This window comes from Gnatocerus cornutus, chromosome 1 (assembly GCF_029298725.1).
Source record: "Gnatocerus cornutus isolate USDA-ARS CGAHR chromosome 1, icGnaCorn1.1, whole genome shotgun sequence".
In the NCBI taxonomy this organism is placed as follows: domain Eukaryota; kingdom Metazoa; phylum Arthropoda; class Insecta; order Coleoptera; family Tenebrionidae; genus Gnatocerus; species Gnatocerus cornutus.
The window spans coordinates 26,720,111-26,742,255 of NC_142233.1; the positions used below are offsets into that span (position 1 = coordinate 26,720,111).

Below are 22,145 nucleotides of genomic sequence, written 5' to 3' on the forward strand. Positions count from 1 at the left end.
ATCTATTTAAATTTGCTAATTATGCAGCTTCTGATTAATTACCACTTAACCACAACTTTAAAAATAGGAAATAGGAAGTTTCTTCGCCGGCGCCTTTCCAATCAGTTCACATTTTATTTAGTTTGTCTGTTATAAAAATCCAAAAAATTATTTTTAAAAAACCAAGAAACTTAAGTAAGGTACATCTTAATAAAACAACACATTTTTCTAACACAAATTTTCTTTACTTTATATATTTTACAGACTGTATAGTAAATATCGACACTCGTTAGAAACATACACGCTTCATTTAAATTAAATCTTTATAAATTTTCACACTATTTTGGTAATTTGGTATTATCTTTTCCTAAAATTGTTTCGTGTTTAAATGAAGTATGATCAATCTAACGATAACAGTAAATTTTAAAATCCAAAAATACATGCATGTTGCATTTATGTATTAGGAATACAAACAGCGACGTTGAACGTAACTACAAGTTTGGACACCTAAATAAAGCACATTCTTAAAGGCATTTAGTGTTTTGTTGGAAATATAATAATGTTTCATTTTAAAATAACTCCTACGTCTAATAACTTAATTTTAACATATAAAAAACGACATGGTTTCATCACAGATGAAAAATAAGCATCAGTATCTTTGCCTAATTATACAATTATGGCAAAACAATTTAGTGATAACGAATCTATTTGAAGCTAGAGAGTTCCAAATTAATGTGTAAGTTTGGTGTATTAATTTCAATTTTAAGTTCTAAAATACAGTTAGACGACTTAACCACTAAACTTTGTACTATTTTAAATACTATAGGTAGTCAACAGAGCATGCGTTTTTGTCTTTTGTATTTAAAATTGCTTGGCCGATGTCTACCACAGACATGAAATAAAACCACCAGCGACGGTTATGCTATAAATTTTATATCGATATATTAGACCTTCATGTAACGTGAATACTGAAAAACTGAAAACAACATATAAATAATTAAACACTTAACAAAAACCTGGCATCCTATTAAACCCATCTACGTTTTGCATTATTTATATCGTCTTGACTCGACTTGCACCAACAGGAAACACGTGTTTTGAAAACTCTCATGAAAAATAATGCAATTAAATGGGAACAAGATGTCCCTGTGATAAGCTGAAATTTTACAAAGAGTTATTTACACCAAACTTAGGTATTTCCGATGTAACTTGTTACTATGTTCAAGTGTTGCCGTTTTCACTCACGTGAATAATTAGTTTTCAAGACCTTACCAGTAATATAATATTATGTATTCTCAGGTAGAGCCAGTCAAAGACCTTAACTTCCTGTGAACGCATTTGGTAGGTATCGGGAGGCCGTTGTATGGATTGGTTCAACGTTCAACAAATGAAAAACACTTGACTGGATTATTTCGTAAAAACTCGCGTTTTTGGGAAACTGTTACACAAATACAAACATGTCTTTTGTAAAAGTTAATGGAGACATGGGAAAAGAATTTAATGTTATGCTTGATTGTGAAGTACAACACATTCAGGAGCAAACAAAGAAATTACATAGGTTTATTTATGGTGCGCTTTGTTTACTTTATCACTGTGTTTGCTAACAGTAGCACAGCTATTAATTAGGAAGTTTTTTAAACCTCATATCAAACTATACACGTACTCTAAATAAGCGTATGTCTGTATAATTTGGTAATAACGGACTTGGCACAAAATCTAAAACATTAAATTATGGTTTACACTGTTAATATGATGATGGCTAATTCTACATTACCTATGTGACACTTTAAAGTTCAAATAACTCGTTATCACAAATTGTTTAAATTTAAATAAAAAACTCTATAAACTAGAAATCACAAGTCTTAAAATATACTTAGACTTTTAAAAAAAGTTACAGTACACAAATCACAAACAGCGCAAGCTGAACGGGTACAATATGGAGAATTACATAAATTTTATAAATAAAGTGTCCCTCGGCGTTGACTTGGGCCGTTAATTGAATATTTCGAATGTTTTTTATAAACAATGGCCGCTGGTTCGATTTTCTTCGGTTTATCGATGACTGGCATAGAAATATCAGGATGTTCTCTTATTTCCCAGACTAAATTAGTCAGACTTCGAGGTCTAGAGAGCTTCCTTGATCTTTTTTCCGGTTGTTTAATCACTCCTCCAGAGTCTCCGGACGCTCGTCCTCCTGAGTTACTAGAATCCAATGTACCATCCAACTCCATTGCTTGTTGTAAGTTGTTCAGGGATTTGTACCTAATGTTAAACAGCGGCGATCCTGACTTTGAAATGGGACTGGGTGGTGTTTCTTTCATCGGAGAAGCGCTTTTTTGACGTAGCAGTCTGCTACGTTGTGACTGACCGTTTTTAATGTAAAGCTTCGGAAGGCCAGGAGGTGTTTTCTCCATGTGAACAGCAGGCTTAACGGTGTTGGGTTCTCGGATTGTTGAAGACGCTGTTTTGCGATTTCGTTTCTCTGCTTGAAGTTTCTTTGTTGGAATTGTTTCTATAGGCGGAGGTTCTGGTTTAGTAAGATCCGAGACAGGATGTGAAGGTGTGGAACTGTGCGAAGTCAGAGAGGGTGAAGGATCGGTAAAGGGCGACCGGATGTTCTTGGGTAACGGAGCGAATCCACGTACATAATCATATATCTGATCGATTTCGTCGTAATCCTTCGAGTGGATGGGCACTCGATTCTCGTCTTTGCGATGATGGGAGTGCTTTGTACGGTGATTTGCTGAATCCGACGACGCGCTTCGACGTAGCAAATAACCATTCTTTACGTCTGTGGGTTGGGTCGTTGATTGTTTCTTTGAGTCGCCCAATTTACCATCTAGGACTTGGATGCGGTCCGCTACGTCGCTAAGTAATCTTGTGCATTTCTCTACTAATCTATTGAACTCAGTCATGACCCTTAATTGTTCCTCATTTCGCGTTCTCAACAGTTTCAAGGGAGCAGCCAAAGGTAGGGCGGTTACGCTCTGAGAATCCTTTTGCAAAGGTAGAGCAAACACGTGCTCTTCTTCGAAAACTGACAATAATCTAAGCTCTGGCACAAAATGACTTGGACTTTTCAGGCCCCGGGGTGCGGTGCCATGAACTAATCTAACTGTTAAAGGCAGTCGCTTACTCAAGAGGTTTTTTGCAGTGTGAACTCCACTTATGTTGTCTTCCCGCGCCAATGCAGAAAACTTCCCTCTTTGCTCTAAACCCAAGAGTATCGTGTCGCCTCGATTGTCGAGACATTTCAGGTACCGACCTTTGGAACCCGGTAGAACAATTTCGCCGGCGGGGACTAGTATTTCACCTGCAGGAATAGTTCTGGCGCCTTCTGGTACCATGGCACCTTCCAAATCAGTCTTTGCTTGAACCCCCCGGATCGTCTCGCGTACTAAACAGCCTTCTTCTGGTCGACGTCTCGCTAGTTCAGCCACACTCTCTATACATCGCACCGCGCGACCTTCCTCACTAAGTAATTCGAAGTATCCTGTGTATGTATCGGGAATGACTAATCTGGGGCCTACAGAGACTAATCTGCGACCTTCCTTAATTTTAACACCTTGTGCAACGATTTTCTGCCTCTTTCCGGCGGATACCAGAAGGGCTGTCGATTGGAGGCCGGGGCTTGGAAGCGTAGGCACTCCCAGTCCTCCATATTGTCCTTTGATGATCTTCACCACGGCCGGTAACTGATATTTCGACACAAACTCTCGAAGATAGTTACCCTCGTCCGCCCATCTTGCAGCAGCGACTGTAATTTGCCCATCCGTGGCGGCCATTCTAGCACTTTTTGAACCTCATCTCTGGAAAAGAAACACAATCATCAGATAGTGTATAATGAAATTAGATGGAATTACTATGCTGTTAGGTATGATTAGATGAGCGAATACAGGTTTGACAAAAAAGTTACCGTTACTGTTACAAAGAAGTTCTTGGACTAGCTATTACCCAGCGCTTTAAACATGAAAATAAACTTATGACACGACTTGGATGTCTCAAACGAATTTACCATAGTTAAAACAGTCAGCAAGTAACCTTTGTTCAAGCCAAGAAAATTAAATGTTATTATTATAACCAACAGTAATAATTTACGTTATTCAACTTAAATGGTTGCAGATGTGGAGGAGGGAAAGTAAGTTAATGGAGGCAGGAAATGGCACAGGAAATTTCAAGGACATCGAGAGACAACTCTCGTACTGTTCTTTAGTAATGCAGAATGCAGAACAGTTTGGTAGACATACCCACAGCGAGTGTAGGCCGTATTATGAAATATGTAAAAACTACTTAAGTGCTTTTTAGAGATAGCAACGAATATTTAATGTTGGTTATAATTAAATAATTTCTCTAATTTAACCATGAGCATTCTGAACATCGGATGACACTAATTTAAAAATGATACCAATATTATTGGCTCATCTCATTTAGTGAAGCAGAACGGTTAAGTCGTCCCATTTGTCATTTGTCTTTATATCACGAACAGAATTGATCTAATTTACATACTAGTTCTTGCACGTATATTATTACTTGAACATAACAAATTCTTAAGCACGCGTAAATCAAATTGAATTAATTAGTTGTTACTTATTTGTAATGTAATGACATTATTTTCATTGCAAAGTATCTTTTTAGTATGACTGTTTATGGAACAGCCTGAGATGCAAATTGTGTTTATGACGGAAAGTTTCTCATTGTAATTAAAAATTATGCGTATATTGGCTTTAGCGCATGAAGTCATGTCATGACTTAATCTGTCCGCCTCTTTCATCTCTAGTTATAATTGGCAGAAAGTAAAAAATGATATGCTAAGTGCCTAGAAAAGATTCAATGCTGATATTACTTTGTCCTTGTTCTGACGCCGGCTTGTTTCCTTCCACAGCATCAAGCTGAGATAATAATTTTTTGATATTTTGTTTTGAAGTAAAAGAATAAAGATAACTTAGTTTCTCAAAGAAAACAGAAAGCTTTAAAGTACTTACCGAAAGGATAAAAAAATTCAAGTTGCTAAGTTATAGAAAATGACAAAAGGCAATCAAATAACTAAATGGTTTCAGAGTTATTAAAAATTCGATCATTTTTAAAATCTAATCTATAAAGAATGAAAAGAATCCACGATATTCCAATGACCTAAAAAATCTAAAGAATTGGAAAGATTAAGAGAATTCAAAGAATTCAACGGTCAAGTCTAAGAAAGCGAATAGATCTAAAAACACTAAAAAGTTAGAGTCAAATAGAAAATCAATTATCAAAAGTAACCAAAGAGTCTGCAAAGTGCCGCTAAAGAATTCAAAAAATATTAAAAATAATACAAGAAAATCCACTCAAATCAAACGATCCATAAAAGTGATTTCAAAAACCCAAAGAATAAAAATCAGCCCAGATGATCTAAAGATTCCAAAATTAACATTAAAAATCTAATATACTTAATAATTATATTATTTAAAAATATATGTATGTAGTAATAGTAATTATATTATGTATGTTTTTTTATATTTTTCATCTCCTGTATAATATGTAAGTTTGATATTAAATTTAACATAAACAACCCGAAATACACTTTTCCTTATCTACTTGTAGGAGAGAAATTAAATTTCACAGTCCGAAAGCAGACGACATGTTCTCAAGGTAGTAATAAAAAAATATTTTGAACAATCAAATAGTGGAAAAGCCTAAAAATATGTCGAAAATCTACTTCACAGCTCAGAAAACTTGCATCTTCTTATATTATATATTCGTAAATTTTGTTGCATGTTTCCGCTTTATATAAAAATACTTCTGACTGCCAACCCGCGACAAGCATCTTTCACAACGCTTGTAATCGTCCATGTTTTGTATCAGATATTAAATGTAAATAAGTAAGATTGTAGATAAATTATCAAGTTGTCAGTAGAATACTTGAAGACTAATTTTTACAGCCCGCGACAGAATCCAAGATTTGACATCGAGTGTAAATGTAAATAAACAATATCAAAGATAAGTTGATGTGAGCAGAATACCCGAGGAGTGACATTTCTTAAAATTATTCTATGGACATGGTATCAATCATATTTTTAACAATTATAAAGAAATATACTCTAGACAGGTATCTTGTAACTAACGTAAACCTACGAGTACAAATCATGAATGATTTACAGTTGCAATATGACTAGTGAATAAGAATTTAACTCCAGTGAATAATGTCCAAAAAGCCGTAATCTTACTTTCTCTCCAGAAAAGCACGTCTTGACATTCATCTAATAAATATTTCTTTCTGTAAACTTGGACTGCAGTTGTGAAATGAATTTTCACTTACAAGTTTTATTTTTTTTGTCTGCACCATCAGCCATAAAATCTTTCTCTTTAGATTCACAGTCCATTAAAGCTTCTCTCGCTTGTTGCGTTTTGAATGTAATACCTACTGCTGCTAGCCTTTAGACCATATTTCTAACTATTTTCAAAAAAAAAAATCTGTTAGAAATATCGTTATAGCAACAAATTGTACTAACAACGTCTAAACATCTTCTTCCAAGTACGCGAAAATAAGTATCAATAAAAGCTGGTCAATTAGACGGTAAAACTAGCTATTACCTGTGATTACTAATTAGTGAAGATTATTGCAAATTTATTGTTCGCGAGGCAGATCGTAAACATCACATTGTAAATCGATTCTATTGTTGTTGGTCAGTTTTCTATGAGTTTTCTCTTCTTGGTTCAAATGGTTGTCATTGTGCGCTTCATCACCTACTCCACTAACCAGCTTCTGCTCTGAAATCGTTTAGAGCTTCCATGTATCCACTCCAAATTGGTCTATGGGTCTAATGACTAACGCAATTATTTTTGGTGAATCAGGAAGTGGTACAGCCTACTTTATGGAAACAAACTGTTACTCGCGTTAGCTTTAGGTCACCTACTTTATTGAGAGACCCTGTTTACACGGTAGGCGGTATATAGGTGTCGATGTAATAGATGAAACTTTCTATTGTTTTGACTATGGCAAAATATTCCCTGCAATTTGGTTGTCACGATGTATGGCTACGTATGCGTGTTTAGTTCGCGTAGCACCTATTGGGAGGCACTCGTTTAGAAAGTGCGCTCATTATGAGCGGCCGCTTGAACTCGCTAGAGTCAAGGCCATATTTTCACCGGGCGGACCTTGCCCATTGCTGACCAGAAGTGTGACCAGCTCAAGGTCGCGCCGCACTGGTCGATGCTCCGGCCACATCTAACTGCCGGTAATGAGATCTGCAGTTTTGCCCCATGCTCATGCTTTTACTCTTCCACTATGCCTTCAAGAACAAATAGCACGACCTGCGGCTGGGAGCAGAGTACCATCACATGTTCAGTTCTCTCGGGCTCACCAGAACAATTGGCGTTTTACTCAGAAGATAGTTTATTGCAATGACAGATTGGCAGAAAACGTTTACAATGATCAGCAGAAATAGTATCCATTTGGTACTTGGTGCTTGGTGCTAGGTACTACTTCTCCAATGAGAAGTAAGAAAAGCGTGTTTTTTATATGTACCTATGCAGATCTCAGAGCTTTCAATATGTTTCGGAACTATCGGCTCGGCATTGAGGGATCAATAACGACAGACGGGATCTTTAAATTTAATCGTTTCAGTGAACCATTAAAATGGAACAAACAGCAATCAAATTTTGATCTCACTTGGGTAAAATTGCATTTCAAGTTTTTTTTTATAGAACAACTGCCTGTTTAAGCCATAGCAAGGTGTTCAACTGGTAAGAATTCAAGAATCCCTAGAGGATGACAGAAAGAATGGGCGTCCTCTACGAGAGTCACTGACGAGAACGCATCATTCAGACAGACTGTAACTAAACAATTTTATAATTTATACGAATTTTGATACCATGATCCAGAGCGTATCACCGCATTTCTCATTAATTGTCTTCGAGTTTCTGGATAAAAACTTTGTTATGAGGACTAACCATCCACCTTACTCGCCGGATATTGCTTGTCCACTGTTTTTTGTCCCCGAAACTTAAGAATCCGTGAAAACATCAGCGATTTAATCAGGTAGCGATCAATTAAAAGATTGTGGCCGCTCGTAGAAGAATCTTCACAAAATATTTAATCAGTACTAAAAGCTGTGTTCATTTTATTATGAACACACACTCTCCTCTTATTCAAATTTGACTAGAAGTGCAGCCTGTGTATGCAAAGCCACCATTTTTTCAAAATACAATTGTGTTACCTAAGTGCTAAATATAATGTAAAACGTACTTCAAACTTTCGCTGAATAAAAGCATTTTAGTACATGCATCTTACAAAGTGACTTGTTTATTTAAGAAGCAACTGTTAATGGTTCTTGAAGCCTTGTACCTGAACTTGCACTTTTTCACTTGACATCATAACTGTATTTGAAAACAAAGCGAATTTTGTTCTGAAGGAGACGTTCTAAATGCATGTTGTTAGGGGCAGATACCTGAGTCATGTTTTGTGTTATGTTTTGTTCCATGTAGAAAATAATTTACAAGCCATCTACTTCATTTCACACTTGTAAAAATCCTGCTAAATGAGACGAGTGGTAATCACTCATTTGGTGTTACCACGCGATTTACGCATGATTGGCTAGCAAAACTTATGACAGCAACTGATTTCAAATGTATTAACGCAACTCATTCTCATTTTTTTTCTAATCTAGATGTGTTAACATTTTCATTATTTTCTATTTTTGAGAACGTTAGTTTCGTTCTACTTTTTTGTTTTTGTTGTCACGAACGAGCAGCTGCTGGACACTGCACAATTTTGGTATAACGTGTCCTAATTTCAATTAGTTTATCGCCAATAACTGTACCAATCACCATAAAAATGCAAATCTCTGTTGACAGATGTGTTCAATCTAATCAGTTCTGGTGCCAATTTGCTGCTGAAATATGCGTTAACGGTAATCAATATTTTCCATTTTAACTGAACTCTAGGCAAAAATTATGAGTTGTGAAACTTTTCCCACCTCCCATGGCGCTGATGCAACGTTTCCACAAACAAAATTGATGATCAGTGTGTGGACAAAAATGAAACAGGATGTCCACAAACTTGTATGTAGTACATTAACTGTAAATCTATATCCATCTCTCTTCACATATTCAAAATAATGAGTTTTTTCCTCCGCCCACGCAGTTGTAAATTAGTTGTCTGTTAATTTGTCTGCTACATTATGTTGCTAAAATGTCAAAACATTCTCGCATGTGGGCAATAATAAGAAGGTTATAATAACGGTCTTTGAATAACTCTTGGTCGGCGAATATTGGAATTTGCTTTTAACTAAGTATGTAGTCAAGTTTCATTAAAAATGATCTAATTAGTAACTGTTTCCTTTTCGTCTTCGTCTTCAATGCCTTGCGTGTCAGATTCACATTACCCAAAAATCATATCCCGATTCCAATAGCTTTTTTGACTATTGTTCAGAGCTGGAGCGGTTTATTGGAAACGTGATAGCACTAATGTACATTTATTTTCACAATAATTTAACTCTGTATGATAAACTATCATTATCAAAGATTGGAGGGATTCCGTTTTACTTCGTTGTTTTCATAGCCATAATTTATAGCCGCATTCAACTTCGAGCGCATTCCCGAAAGTACTCGTAATTAATAAACTTCGTGAACGAGATAGAAGACATTCTATGCAGTTTATAATATGTTAGTTAACGACCTCTAAAAAGTTGCCGACATGCAAGAAGAGGGTCAGTGAAGAAAGAAAGACAAGTATGGCACCAAAGAAACTCAGTTTTACGGAAACAGTTTCAGTTTTCATGTCAATGGCTAATTAATACATGTGTGTACTTTGTTGCACGTATAATTAGCGTCTGCAAATAACTAAGAAGTTGAAATAAAACTTTCACAAATTGTTGTACCTTTTAACAACTGCAAAACATTCTAATTACTATCCATGAACTGTTTGGATCTGTCATAAAAATGTATTTTTTGGGTGGATTAATTGCCACTCTCGACATCTGTAACATTCTCCTTTCGTAATAATGAGTGTGATACTAAATCGATATTATTTAAGATTCTCGGTATGAATCATTTCCCGTGTCATAAACCCCTTTAAACTCAAAGCAATTAGAACTTAAACGAAAACGGAGCACTATTTTGAAAATACTTTCAAATCTTAGCTTTATTGCTAATTTTATTAACACTATTGGAAACGGCGGTTTCATTGGAGCATAGGTAATATCGGTGTTATAAAATTAGACGTTTTATGTATGAAACCACAATTTTTATGGCAAAACAACAACACAACAAATTAATCAATTATCTCGATAATTTTGCGCAACTCCAAACGTTAGCCATCAATTAAAAATGAAAAACTGTGACAAACAACGAAAAACTGTGCTGGAAATAATGACTTCTCATCGCTTTCAGTTCGTTTGCACTAATTCGCTTTTAATTAATTTGACCGCCTGAAATTTGGGGCTCCAGTTAAATCCCATTGTGACATGTTGTGATTGAATCGATAAGGTTTGCTATTGTTATATGTCATGCTCATGATTATATTATTATGTTATTTTTTCCTATTAATTTGTAACCACTGGCATGAGAAACATCGTATCTTGTTGTACCATTAGATCCTATCAGACTGTGTAATTAAGGACTATTCTACCAAACTAAACCATTGAAAATTTTGTTTGTATTTTGCTATAACCTTCATCTCACCAAATTATTTTCCGCACGAATTAGACGCAGACCTTGTACCTTTTTAATAATTGGACTATATTTATTGAGGTATTGTGTTTCTTTGATAAAAAATAATAAAAAACGTCGAAATTACGACAAGATTTGTTCGATCGAACAACAATGGCTGTTTATTATTGACATGCGATAATTGCGAAAAGTTTCCTCGATTTTAAAATCAATAAGAACGTGAGACGTTCGTTTTATTTTTTATTGCTTATTACACAATTCAATCTTTGCTTTTTCTCATTCATGGCAGCACAAAGTTGATGTTTTCAAAGTTCTTCTGACGCGTCCTAATAAAATTTCCAACTTTTCCAAGCACCTCGAATTTGAGGAAAAGCGTTCTCTTATATCTCATCTATTTAATAGTTATTTTCCAAATCACCAGAAGAATTAGGAAAAAACGTTTTTTTGACCTCCTGCATTGTAACGCACACTTTTCTATAACCCTACTTTTGCGCTGTTAGTGCGGAAAGACTACAGCAGTGCCGCAAACAAGTCATACACCAAAGCATTATTTACACAAATTGTAGCGTTATTCATTCTGGTTAAAAATCAAATTAATTTTATTGGTGGCACCATCAATTAAAAGATTCAAAAATTCAAGTGACGTCAAAGAATTTTCGAATGTGCCAAATCAACAACATTTTTAATTCAGATTTTATTGATTTATCAACCAAAAAACTTTAACCTAATTGAATTTCTAACCTCAGTTTTAAAGTAAGTAATAAGTCTTATTTTCTTGTAAAATCTCATGCAAATGTGAATTTTCAAAAGGTTTCTAAATTATCTCGGTTTACGTTTCAAACTTTTCTAGCATCTCAAATTTGACGAAATTACTTAATTTCTTTATAAAATATCACATGGAATGAAGGGATGAATTTGTTCTGTCGCCTCCAAATATCTTACTTTTTCAATCTCGGATTTGACGAAATTTAAATCTCATCCCTTTTATACCGAAAATGAAAAATTCTCCAAACTTTTACTCTAAATAAAAAAATATAAAGCAAAAAAAACTTTCAAAAACCGATTGGTGCAAATATAAAAAAAATTGAATGAAATACCATGGCAAAGTAACAATTCCGCACTACTGAGATTATTAATTATTAGCTATATTACATTTCACAATCAGGTGGAAATCCATAACTTTCCTCTTTTATTGACTTCAATGAACAACAAAACTTATTACAGTTAATGTCAAAGAAGCAATTCCAGTGCCATAAGACAATAACAAAAATCGATCCTAGACTACACAGATAATAATAAAAATTACAATATACAAGACAGGAGAATTGAAGCGCACGGGAATGGAATCAAAAGTTTCATAGCGGAATCGTGGCAAACCAAAACAGAATAAGGAAGTCCAGTTAAACTACGTGCTATTCATTCCAAACTTTAAAAGTTAACGTCGACATTATTATACCTATAGATTTAATAAGTTAAATTTACGACTCTACAATAATATTTGAAATAAAAATTCTAAATTAGCAAAGATGCAGTAAGTAAAATAAACAAAATTTCATTTTCGAATTGGCGCCTTTAATTTTTGGGAGGTACAGTTAATTATGACATACAAGGTGGTTATAAATGTTTCTAGCATCAAGCGTGGCTTTGGAATTCCTGTCATACACTATTTCTTTGACATTTCATAGCCACCCTTGATGCTAGAAACATTTATAAACACCTTGTACTAACCTCACGTCAGTGTGAGGTTTAGTATTAAAGTAATTGTCAAATCGTAAAAATTTATGACGCAAAATTTAAATTAAAACTCAACAGAAGAATAAGTGTGAATTAAACATTTAAAATCTCTATTTATTGTCCTACAACTGTCAAAATTAACATATCTCTATTAGTTTCTAAAAGGATTAATCTTCTAATTAACAGTGAATAACGAGGCCGGTCTTACTTTTTTATTTCACTTTTACAATTTCACACTTGATGTTTCATTTTTATGATTCACGGCCGCTTGTTAAGCAAAGATATTTTACACAACTAATTAATTCCTCACTTTTTCTTATCGTAACCATTTATAGAGTGTTCTTTTATTAAAATGAAATTTACTCTGATTATTTCCTTTATCAAGAATGACCGGCATTTTGATCTATATTTCCTACACGCATCGAGTCCCTTATATAAGAAGAATAACCTTCAATATCAGCAATCAGATAAAAACTGTTGCCTCAGAATAAAATGGTATAGTTTGACATTTAAGATGGAAAGTGTTGTGACATACAGCGTACCGTTTGTTGCACCGCAACATACACTTTGTTAACGATTTGTTAATCTGCAAAATACATATGATTTTCTATTGTGTAAGACGTGCATCAATTAAAAATGCATTAAAGCGGACTTTTAAAACACGTGTCACCGGTCACAGTGTCCAGTAGAGTTTTAATAAAAAATCACAGTGAAATCACTGCTCGATTTAACATGTACCTATATCTACCTACTCATATTGCCAACATTTATTACGTGGGTGGATTATTTTGAATTGTTATAAATTAATGATACGGAATAATGAAACGTTCATGTAGAACATGCTTGTAATTTAAATGTATTAACTATGTTCCTTAAAGCAAAGAATAATAAGGAACGATATAACTTCACTTAATTTTAATCAGCTGATTTGATATAACCTCGATCTACTACTACATAATTATCATAACTGTACTGGTATTATGTATTACAAAAATTGTTTATTGCAGACTGCACCTCAATCACTTGCATTATTATGTAATCCTTTTCGTTGCAAAATAAGAAAATGAATTCCTATTAAATGTTAATGTTATCAGTAGCAACGCAAAAATATTGTTTAATTATTATCACTTGTGCAATTTATAACATTTCTGTTGTAAAAAATGCAATGTAAACATTTCCTTGTTTACAAAATAAGAGAACAACATTGAAGCTTTGAAAAACTGACCACCAGAAGCTTGCACAAACAATGGAAAAATTGCAATGTGTGTCACACGTACGTTCCGTTTTTTGGTGACCGGCAACCTTCAAAATTTTTCAATGAAAATCAAGGTGAAATCTTTTCATTCAACGTAAAAATTAGTTGAAGATCAATCTAGTTCTGATTAATTATTTTTTTCTAGTTTTCGCACTAAAATTAATTGTGGCATAAAATATGCTTAAAACTTTCTTCGTCCTCTTTTCTTCTAAACCATTTAACATAATAAGTGCGAAAAGTGCCAAATTTCGCACGAGTGTGTATGTAAATATCACACGAGTGCAAGAACAATACCATCTATCTAAAAAAATCTCAAAAAGCCTCAACAATAGTTCATTACTTATTTATTCTAAATGACATTTTTCAACGATCCCGTATGAAAGTGACATGTTCTACACAGTTAAAAGGTTGATGATTTTGTGCATCTACAATGTACGAATGTAAAAGTCACAAAATGACGCTACCAAAAAATAAATTTTTATTTTGATTTATAAGTTAATATTTTGCTTCTCTTTTTTTTGCAGCTTTTCCGCAAAAGTAAAGATAGTGTTGCCATGTAGGTAATGGAAAAGTGTGAATTACAATTCAAAAATAAGTTATAGTTAATTTCTTCTATTTTTTTTTATCTGTTAGACTAGCTCTCAACCACATTTTAATTTTACCCGTCTGTTTATATAGGGCAGATAATGCCTTTAATAGCATTGTAACATAAACATGAAAGCTGTTACGATAAAATCAACGCCCGATTGTGAAAAGTAATGTATCAAAATTACGACTTGATTTATACCAGAATGTCTATTTTCACAATAAGACACTTTTATGGATCAACATTAGCCAAGCAAACAAAAGTACATTAGACAATTTATTAGCTAAGTAATACATTCAGAGTAAGATTTGAAGATAAGTCGTGTCAACATGCAATGCGACACAACATTGAGCGGGCGTGGATCTATCTAGGTGACGCAAGCAAGCTTTTTGCTAACTGGTTAGGTAAAAAAATTGCAGTGATTGGATTTAAGCTCTTACAAATTTATCAGATATCAATAATGGCTGAAGTTTGCTGACATAAAAATATTGCTGATTCACCTGGGATTGTCTTTGTACTAAATTGTACGCCCGCACCCTGTCCATTAATTATTATTCAACTATACACACACGAAGTTGTAAGCAACCCAAGCTTTTCATAAATGTTTATCCTTGCATACCAACGTATAATTAAGGATACATTATTATGATTCGTAAAAAGATAGAAAGAATGGAAAGGTGATTCAGAAAGGGGCAGAATAAGTGAAAGCATTTCAGAAGTGTTATACATAAGGCGCGATAATGACAATTGTGAAATTATTAAGTCAATATTTGCACAAGATAGACTGCAATTTCATTCAATTGAGATGTTATCTAACCTTCTTGTGGTAACATTATAATAACGTGATAATGAATTTTAGAAAGAGCGCTCGTCAGAAGACCCCTCTTTGAAATAAAATAACCGTCCACATGACTACATCATTAGATAAGAATTTTCTACCTGCTGGGACTCTCCGATAAGTCAACTAACAAAAATTCTGTTCACACCAGTTTACTCTAAATTCTAAAGATTTCTTCCTCCTACAATCACAAACATAATCACATAACTTCACTTCAATAGAAAGTTTAACATACTTTTTTTATTACATTAACACCCGTACCAACAAAAGGTTAACCCGATAATAGCAAAGATTCCTCTATTTGATAACTCCGAAAACTTTTAAATGCTAAACGTCATAGTGATAACATCTAAAATAAAGAACCAGAACTAAAAATGGATCGCTCCCATTTAAATTCCTCTTGGGGTTTTTGGCACGAAACTACCTCAAATTTCCTTTTCGATATAACGTGATATTACAATAAAATTTTCCACATCCCTGAATACCACGTGTACACTCATTTCCTGAACCGTATCGCAGATAATAGTGCAGCTGTTAATGACTAATAAGTGTATCGTAACAACCCCCTTTATGAGTTCATAACCCTCTTATACGACCATAAATTGAGAACTTGTTATTCCTGATATAAAACCGAGCCGCTAGAAAATTTGTGAGGTGTAGCAAAAAAATGCTAAATCACTGACGTTAATAACGTGAATGAAATTTGTGCAGTGATTTAAATATTCTCCCGTACAATGACTTCACCAACTTACGAAGGTCTTGGAATTTATTGCGATTGTTTTCATTTTCAAGTTTAATAAAATTGGTGCTGCTATTGTCAAGAGACTCGATTAAAATGATTTATGGCTCTATAAAAATACGTGCTGATTTCCAAAGTCAGAAGGCCGAGGAGTCGCCAGAAAAACGCTAACTAGAAAATAACTTCCCAAGACACTTTGTCTTATCAAAACTCGTTAATACATTTTGGTCTTCCACTGCTTATTTTCTATGAAACTCCACTGAAATAATGTCACACCACAAAGAAAAGATGTTGACAGTTCTGTTGATTAATAGTTTCTGTTTCCAACATAATAAATTGCATTAATAATTGTGAGAAAATGAACTTTAAGTGCTATTAATTAGTGTTGGATGATATTGATTTTTAGTAACAAGGAGTTTAAAGAAACAGATTTTTGTTTCTTATTTTACACCAATAAATTACAGGAAATATTGTAACACTTTTGCCAAGAGGTTACTGCTTTCATGCTGATATAAAATATACTGCTTAAAAAGTTTAGTTTTATGACTAAAACTCTCTCCCAGCTAAGGCAAGACTCGAGACAAAACTTCTTCTTTTAAGGCCGCAAACGACATACGAGCACAAAGGGTCTCAAAATTATGCTTTATGGTTTCAACTCGTTGATTTATTTGCAACAATTTTGCATCCGTAGACGCTTATCATTCGGCATATTTTAAGTATTTGATTTATTTGTTATGTTTTGATATCCGCAAATTCAACATACACACTCAACACATATTTATGTGTTCGAACTTTATCTTTTCCTTCCTGAAATATTTAAAGTAGGCAGATTGCCACAAAAATTAAAAACGTTTTAATTAATTTGTGCCATTTCCACGTCCATTTAGATTTCCTTTGTTACAAGTTCATATCTGCATTTAAAAACTTGATACGTGACACACTTTTTACAATTAAAGTGCTCATAGGACACTTAATTTATATTTCAACTTTTCAATTTTCAATTGTAAATCAATCAAAGTGCCAAACAATGCAAACTTTTGTTTGTACACAACCTACACTGCCCACCTTCGTTCTACTTCATTAAATTTTTTTAACGCAAATGAATTTTAAAATGAGTTTGGTACGTGCCTTTCGTCCTAAACAGCATCTGCCTAGTAATCGAAATTTTAATAGACCGAAACTTGAATTAATTTGCGTTAAATTGGTTCTAAATATCACGAAAAGAATACAAAATTCTCCTATAAATGATCGTTTTCATGTTATTAACCTAGTTTGGAGCCGTACATGAAATTGAATTTTAATTTGATAAAATCAGATAAGTAAATTGCAGATTTTGTGACCTGCTCGGCACCGTTATTCGCACTGACATAACTCATATTTACAGAGATTTAACGGCCTTATATGAAAATCTTCCTTGAAACATGATCGTATTAAGCGTTATATTTTATTAAATACTGAATTATTACAGGAAAAGGAATCTTGAAAAGTTAACTAATAAATTCAAAAGAACAGTGTGGATAATACGATATCATTAGATAAATATCCGCTGAAAATTAATCTTAATTTTTTACTTGGATATTTACAGCATGAACGTGGGAATATGAGCTTTACAAAATCCGTTCAAATTTGAATATTTCATCGAATTTCATTTTGCCTATGAGGAAAAAATAGTTTACTAGCCAAGTATAGATAATGAAAAACGAACAAATTCCACCCCCGCAGTTTCCAATAACCGGAACATGAATCACCCCCTTTCGTTTTAAAATGGATGCATCTGCATCCAGGAAAATGAAACTTTAATGACTACATTTTAGGTGACCTTTGACGTGTCGAGAATCCAATATAACTAGAAGCGCCGTATTGATCTTCTCTTTAAAAATTATCGTCAAGCTGCACCTTGTCGGAACAGTTATCAACGCATATTTTAAGAAAACCAGAAAGTTTTCGTGACAACGCAGAAAGGAATCAGTGGGATATTTTGGGTGTTAGTCATCGCAGTTTTCCCGCGACAAATAAAAATATCATTCGATCATCGAACCCCTTGAAAAGCACTCCCCTGGTAATTGAAATTGTTCAATGAAGGGGTCCGTCGCCATGGTAACAACTATATTTAAAACAGTTTAGAGCTAATGGTGTCAGTTTAATTAAAATTTATTGTGATGAATTGTGCTTTATGAGATCTCTGCCTAATCACTTGAGAAAGTTGTCCGAACGTTGACCAATAGGACTAAATTGGTCCAGTTCTTCCATAGATGTTTTTATGTTAAGCTAAGTAGAAAGTTTTGAAGTTGAAACATGGGAACAATCATTTTATAAATAATAAACTAGACACAAAAACGAGTATAATGTACTACTTACGAGATTACTCTCATTACTTTTACCTAGTTCAAAATTATTATGGAGCTCAAGAATGTTCACGTTTTTTAAAGATCTGCGTGGGAAGACCTTCAAAATCCGGAATTGTAATTTAGGATGTAAAGGTGCAAGATGTCAACAATACTAAAAAAGTAACCGTTATTTATTAGGATAGCTATACCTGTTTCGGGTAATGATTTCTATGCAAGTGTTCTAAAAACGGTGCTAAAGTAGAAGGTGAGAAAGCAATGACGATTGACATGAAATGGAATTAACACCAAAGTATAATAGCGTAATAGGATTTTAATGAAGCTTTAATTAGCACTTGTCGCGTTATAATAAGACCTATTTTTGTTCCACGAGAAAATAAAAAAGTGATCTTTAGACGGCGAGAATCGCTGTTAAATGTCTGTAAATATGCTCTGACATTTTAAATAATTCGATATGGAAACCTGAACTTACAGTGTACTATCTCCAAGTGCTACGTACGGTAAAATATCCATTAAAAGAGCACTATTCACGTCACACATAATTTAAATCACTCATCATTTTTGTCGTAAAGCACTATCCGGAATAGAATTCACCACAGCGACCACAGGAGCAACAAAGTAGGGTACAACAGTGCAACTAATACAAGAGCGAAATTAAAACTGAGCGCACCTCTCAGGTGAGAACCACACAGCAAACTAGCGTTGGTCCGCCGAGTCAGCCAACTCGCAGAGCGAGATACATGTCTGAGTAATCCCGAATTTCAGTGGTGGGCAAAGCAAAAGCTATCGTCCCCGTCACCAGAGAAGAATGTCTTCAAGACCAACCTTGAACTCTTCTTCGCGACGAACTGGACAAATAATTAGAATTCAGTCAAGAATCGGTTCATAATTGCATAATAACAGTGCTAATTGCTGGAAAGTTAGCGTTGGAGGCGGAAAAAGTGCTATGGAGATGACCTGTTAAAGGACACGGTACACATAGCTTTTGTTGTCGTGAGCTTTTTATTGCTGCAAGATTCTCGGATGTGCAGTGACATTCTAAATTCAAATACAAAGGGCAATTGACCGTGTAATAACGTGGAGCGTGCAAAAGTGGCCAATTGCAAGGTGCACCAAACCGGTTTTGGAAATTTGGGATTTTTTGGCGTCATGTAGTTTCAGTTTCAGCATATAATAAAAAAATATTAATGGGATTCCATCATTCATACAGAAAGCTAAATTAACATGTCATAATCTTCATAATGGTACAATAAAATAAAAAATATAACTGTTATGTTCACGTTTTTATTAATATTTCAATTAGCACTCTAGTCATGACAATCATCGTTAATGTTGTTGGATCTTTAATAAATTTTAAGATTTAACAAGCATACAAGCAAGTCAGGCGTTGTGTGGTTTCCAGAGAATGATCAAACTTTATTTTGTGGTTAATCTTTTTCAGTATTATTACTTATAAATTTATCTGATCTATGAACACCACTTTCCAAAGCTGCATGCAAATAATATGATATCTATTTCTTTAATTTCCTCATTTTAACAAAATTATCACAACTTTCAATTATAGACGATTCTAAAAAACGAAAGAACATTAACAACATAAAACTTCTGATCTAGTTCAAATAAGAAATTAACTAAGTGGAACAGAATTATTATTTAAAAAAAAAAAAAATAGATTTCATTTTAGTTTCTCATCAGCAGAGTCTGCAGACATTTTACCATCTACAGATTCATTTATAAATATTTTAGAACATAGTTTTGGATGCATTTGAGTTACTTTTTTTACAGATTTCACGTTTATTTTATTGTCTAGAATTTTTTATAGCTTGTTTAACAAAAAACAATTAAATTTTTCTCCGTAGTGATGCAGCTTAAATTTTTAGTCGTAAAATCAATAAAATACAACAAAAGATATTATGTACATATATCCAAAAATAAAAAATCCATACATTTTAGAAGTAAAAAAATCTAAACAATGTGAAAAGATCCGAAATTTAATACAAGAAATTCAATATATCCAGAGCCCAAGACAATTTTTTTTGACTCTAATATACTATTCTGAACCGATACGTTTAAATCACACCTTAAATTCCTCAATCTTGAGATCAAAACCGATTTTAAACAAAATTAGTTAGCAAAATTCTTCGCATCTTTTAATTTTTTCAGAACCATAAATTCTTCGGCCTATATCTGATGAACTGGTAAACAATTTTGGTGAATGGTAAACAATTTTTTGCATTCTCACATAACCATCTAATTTAAAAAAAATGTTACACAATGTTTAGACTTTGGCAACCCGCTGCTGAAATGTGAAGTTCAAAAAAAGATTTCCCTTCAAAATGTGCGGTATTTGCGGTCGTTTTAATTTAACAAAACAAATTAAATTATACTCGTATATTATTTTACAGCAAATGATCAGAAGCACATAAATTTTAAAATAATTACCACTATTTTTTTTTAAAGGCTGCTCTCCCATTGTTTTTCGACTAACAGTTCTTGAGGAATTTTGTTTGTTGCGTGCAATAGATGAAGCTTGATAACAACAAAAAGCTCTAATTGTACAAAACGTTATGCTCAGGTATAATTTGTATTAGCTATTAACGGTTTAAGCTGAAGTGACCATAAACAATAGATTGTCTGAGCTTGTAAAATCATTGTGCTCAAAAACTAGTACACTGCACTTAAAGAGATTTCTTTAATGAGAATTTTAGGGGATGGTCAAAAATAATATTTATCAATACTAACCATTAGCACTAACACCACCACCTCAATAATCAACAATTTTCGACATCGTTTTTCTCGCATTTTTGTTAGTAAAAGTCTTTTTTTGAATATCCGCAGCTCCAAATTTCCGGCAAATTGAAAAATGAGGTTATCGTCATCGTTTTTCTTGCACTTTTGATGCTAAGAATTGGTTCTTACTTATTCAGAATATAAAAGTTAATTTTTTTCAAACACAAACGATGAAAAAAATTCAATTTTAGTTTTTTAAACAACCCTCGTAAACCACTTGAGATACCGATCTGAGGGTTACCCAAGTGGTAGATTTAGAGTTGCTCTTTCGACTGATATGTAACTCAAAGGTATTCAACGTCGTTTTCGACCCGAAAAAGCTTCTTAAAAATGAACCCAAAAACACCGTCTAACAACCTAATTCGGTCAATATCTCAATTATTTGTGAAGAAAACTCAAGTTATTTGTGCTCATTTAACGCAGAATTTCAAGCAAAAATCAAAAGTGTGCCAATTTTTAACGTACGTCAACAAACAACGAAATTGAAGGCGTTTGAAATTTCGGGTTGTCACTAGAGGAAAGCTCCGAAATATTTACAACTCGATATCTCCGGAACTACGCCAGATAGAAATATGGAGATTGCGCCAACACTTTTCTGGCAATTTTTTGCTAAAAATCCGATCTCACATATCCCGAATTCCAAAAATTTATTTTGTTTTAATTTAAAAGGTAGCCATCTTGTGGTAATATTTTTGAAGCTACGACAGAGGGAAAAATGCGTTCTCACCATTATTTTTATCGTCCGTAGAAAATAAAATATTTAGGCAATGTACGCAGTGTGTCACGCCCTCAGATATCCAAAAAGTGAGGTTTTTTGGAAAAAAAAAATTCTAGCTCAAAGGATCAAAAATTTTGAATTTTTGTTTTTTTGACTACCACTTGTAAACTACGATTTGATCAGTTCATAAATTTCGAGCTGCTTTTTCGATTGATGTATATTTTTGGGTAGTCGCCAAACTGCAAAAAATTTAAAGCTCCTGAATTTCCAGTATCATTATCTCTAGAACTACAACAGATAAAAATACGGGGTCTTAGATTCCCAAATTCGAAAATTCAATTTTACTCCTTTGTTCAAGCAGGCAGTGATATAAGCATGTTCGACCATACTAAAATGCATTCCTTTTTTTAAACATTCCAAGTACTTAATATAAACAAATTGAATGCACATAATAATACTTATGGCTTGTTTAACATTTTCTAATTGAATGAGTAACTCCAAAGTGTGTAAACAA

The 22,145-nt window shown here is 33.6% G+C and overlaps 1 protein-coding gene across 1 annotated transcript; it reads right to left on the reverse strand.

Moving 5' to 3' along the window:
• Nucleotides 1-202: 202 nt before the first annotated feature.
• On the reverse strand, nucleotides 203-18,905 carry sano (CABIT domain-containing protein serrano). The gene is made up of 2 exons (XM_088037294.1): nucleotides 18,596-18,905; nucleotides 203-3,788 (listed from the first exon to the last, which is right to left on the reverse strand). Exon 2 carries the CDS (start codon nucleotides 3,762-3,764, stop codon nucleotides 1,935-1,937), a length of 1,830 nt encoding a protein of 609 aa, XP_087893420.1. The 5' UTR covers nucleotides 3,765-3,788; nucleotides 18,596-18,905; the 3' UTR covers nucleotides 203-1,934.
• Between the last annotated feature and the right edge of the window lie 3,240 nt (nucleotides 18,906-22,145).

Bases quoted from the DNA above. Each gene is read 5' to 3' on its own strand.
- sano (XM_088037294.1), bottom strand. From the start codon at position 3,764: ATGGCCGCCACGGATGGGCAAATTACAGTCGCTGCTGCAAGATGGGCG.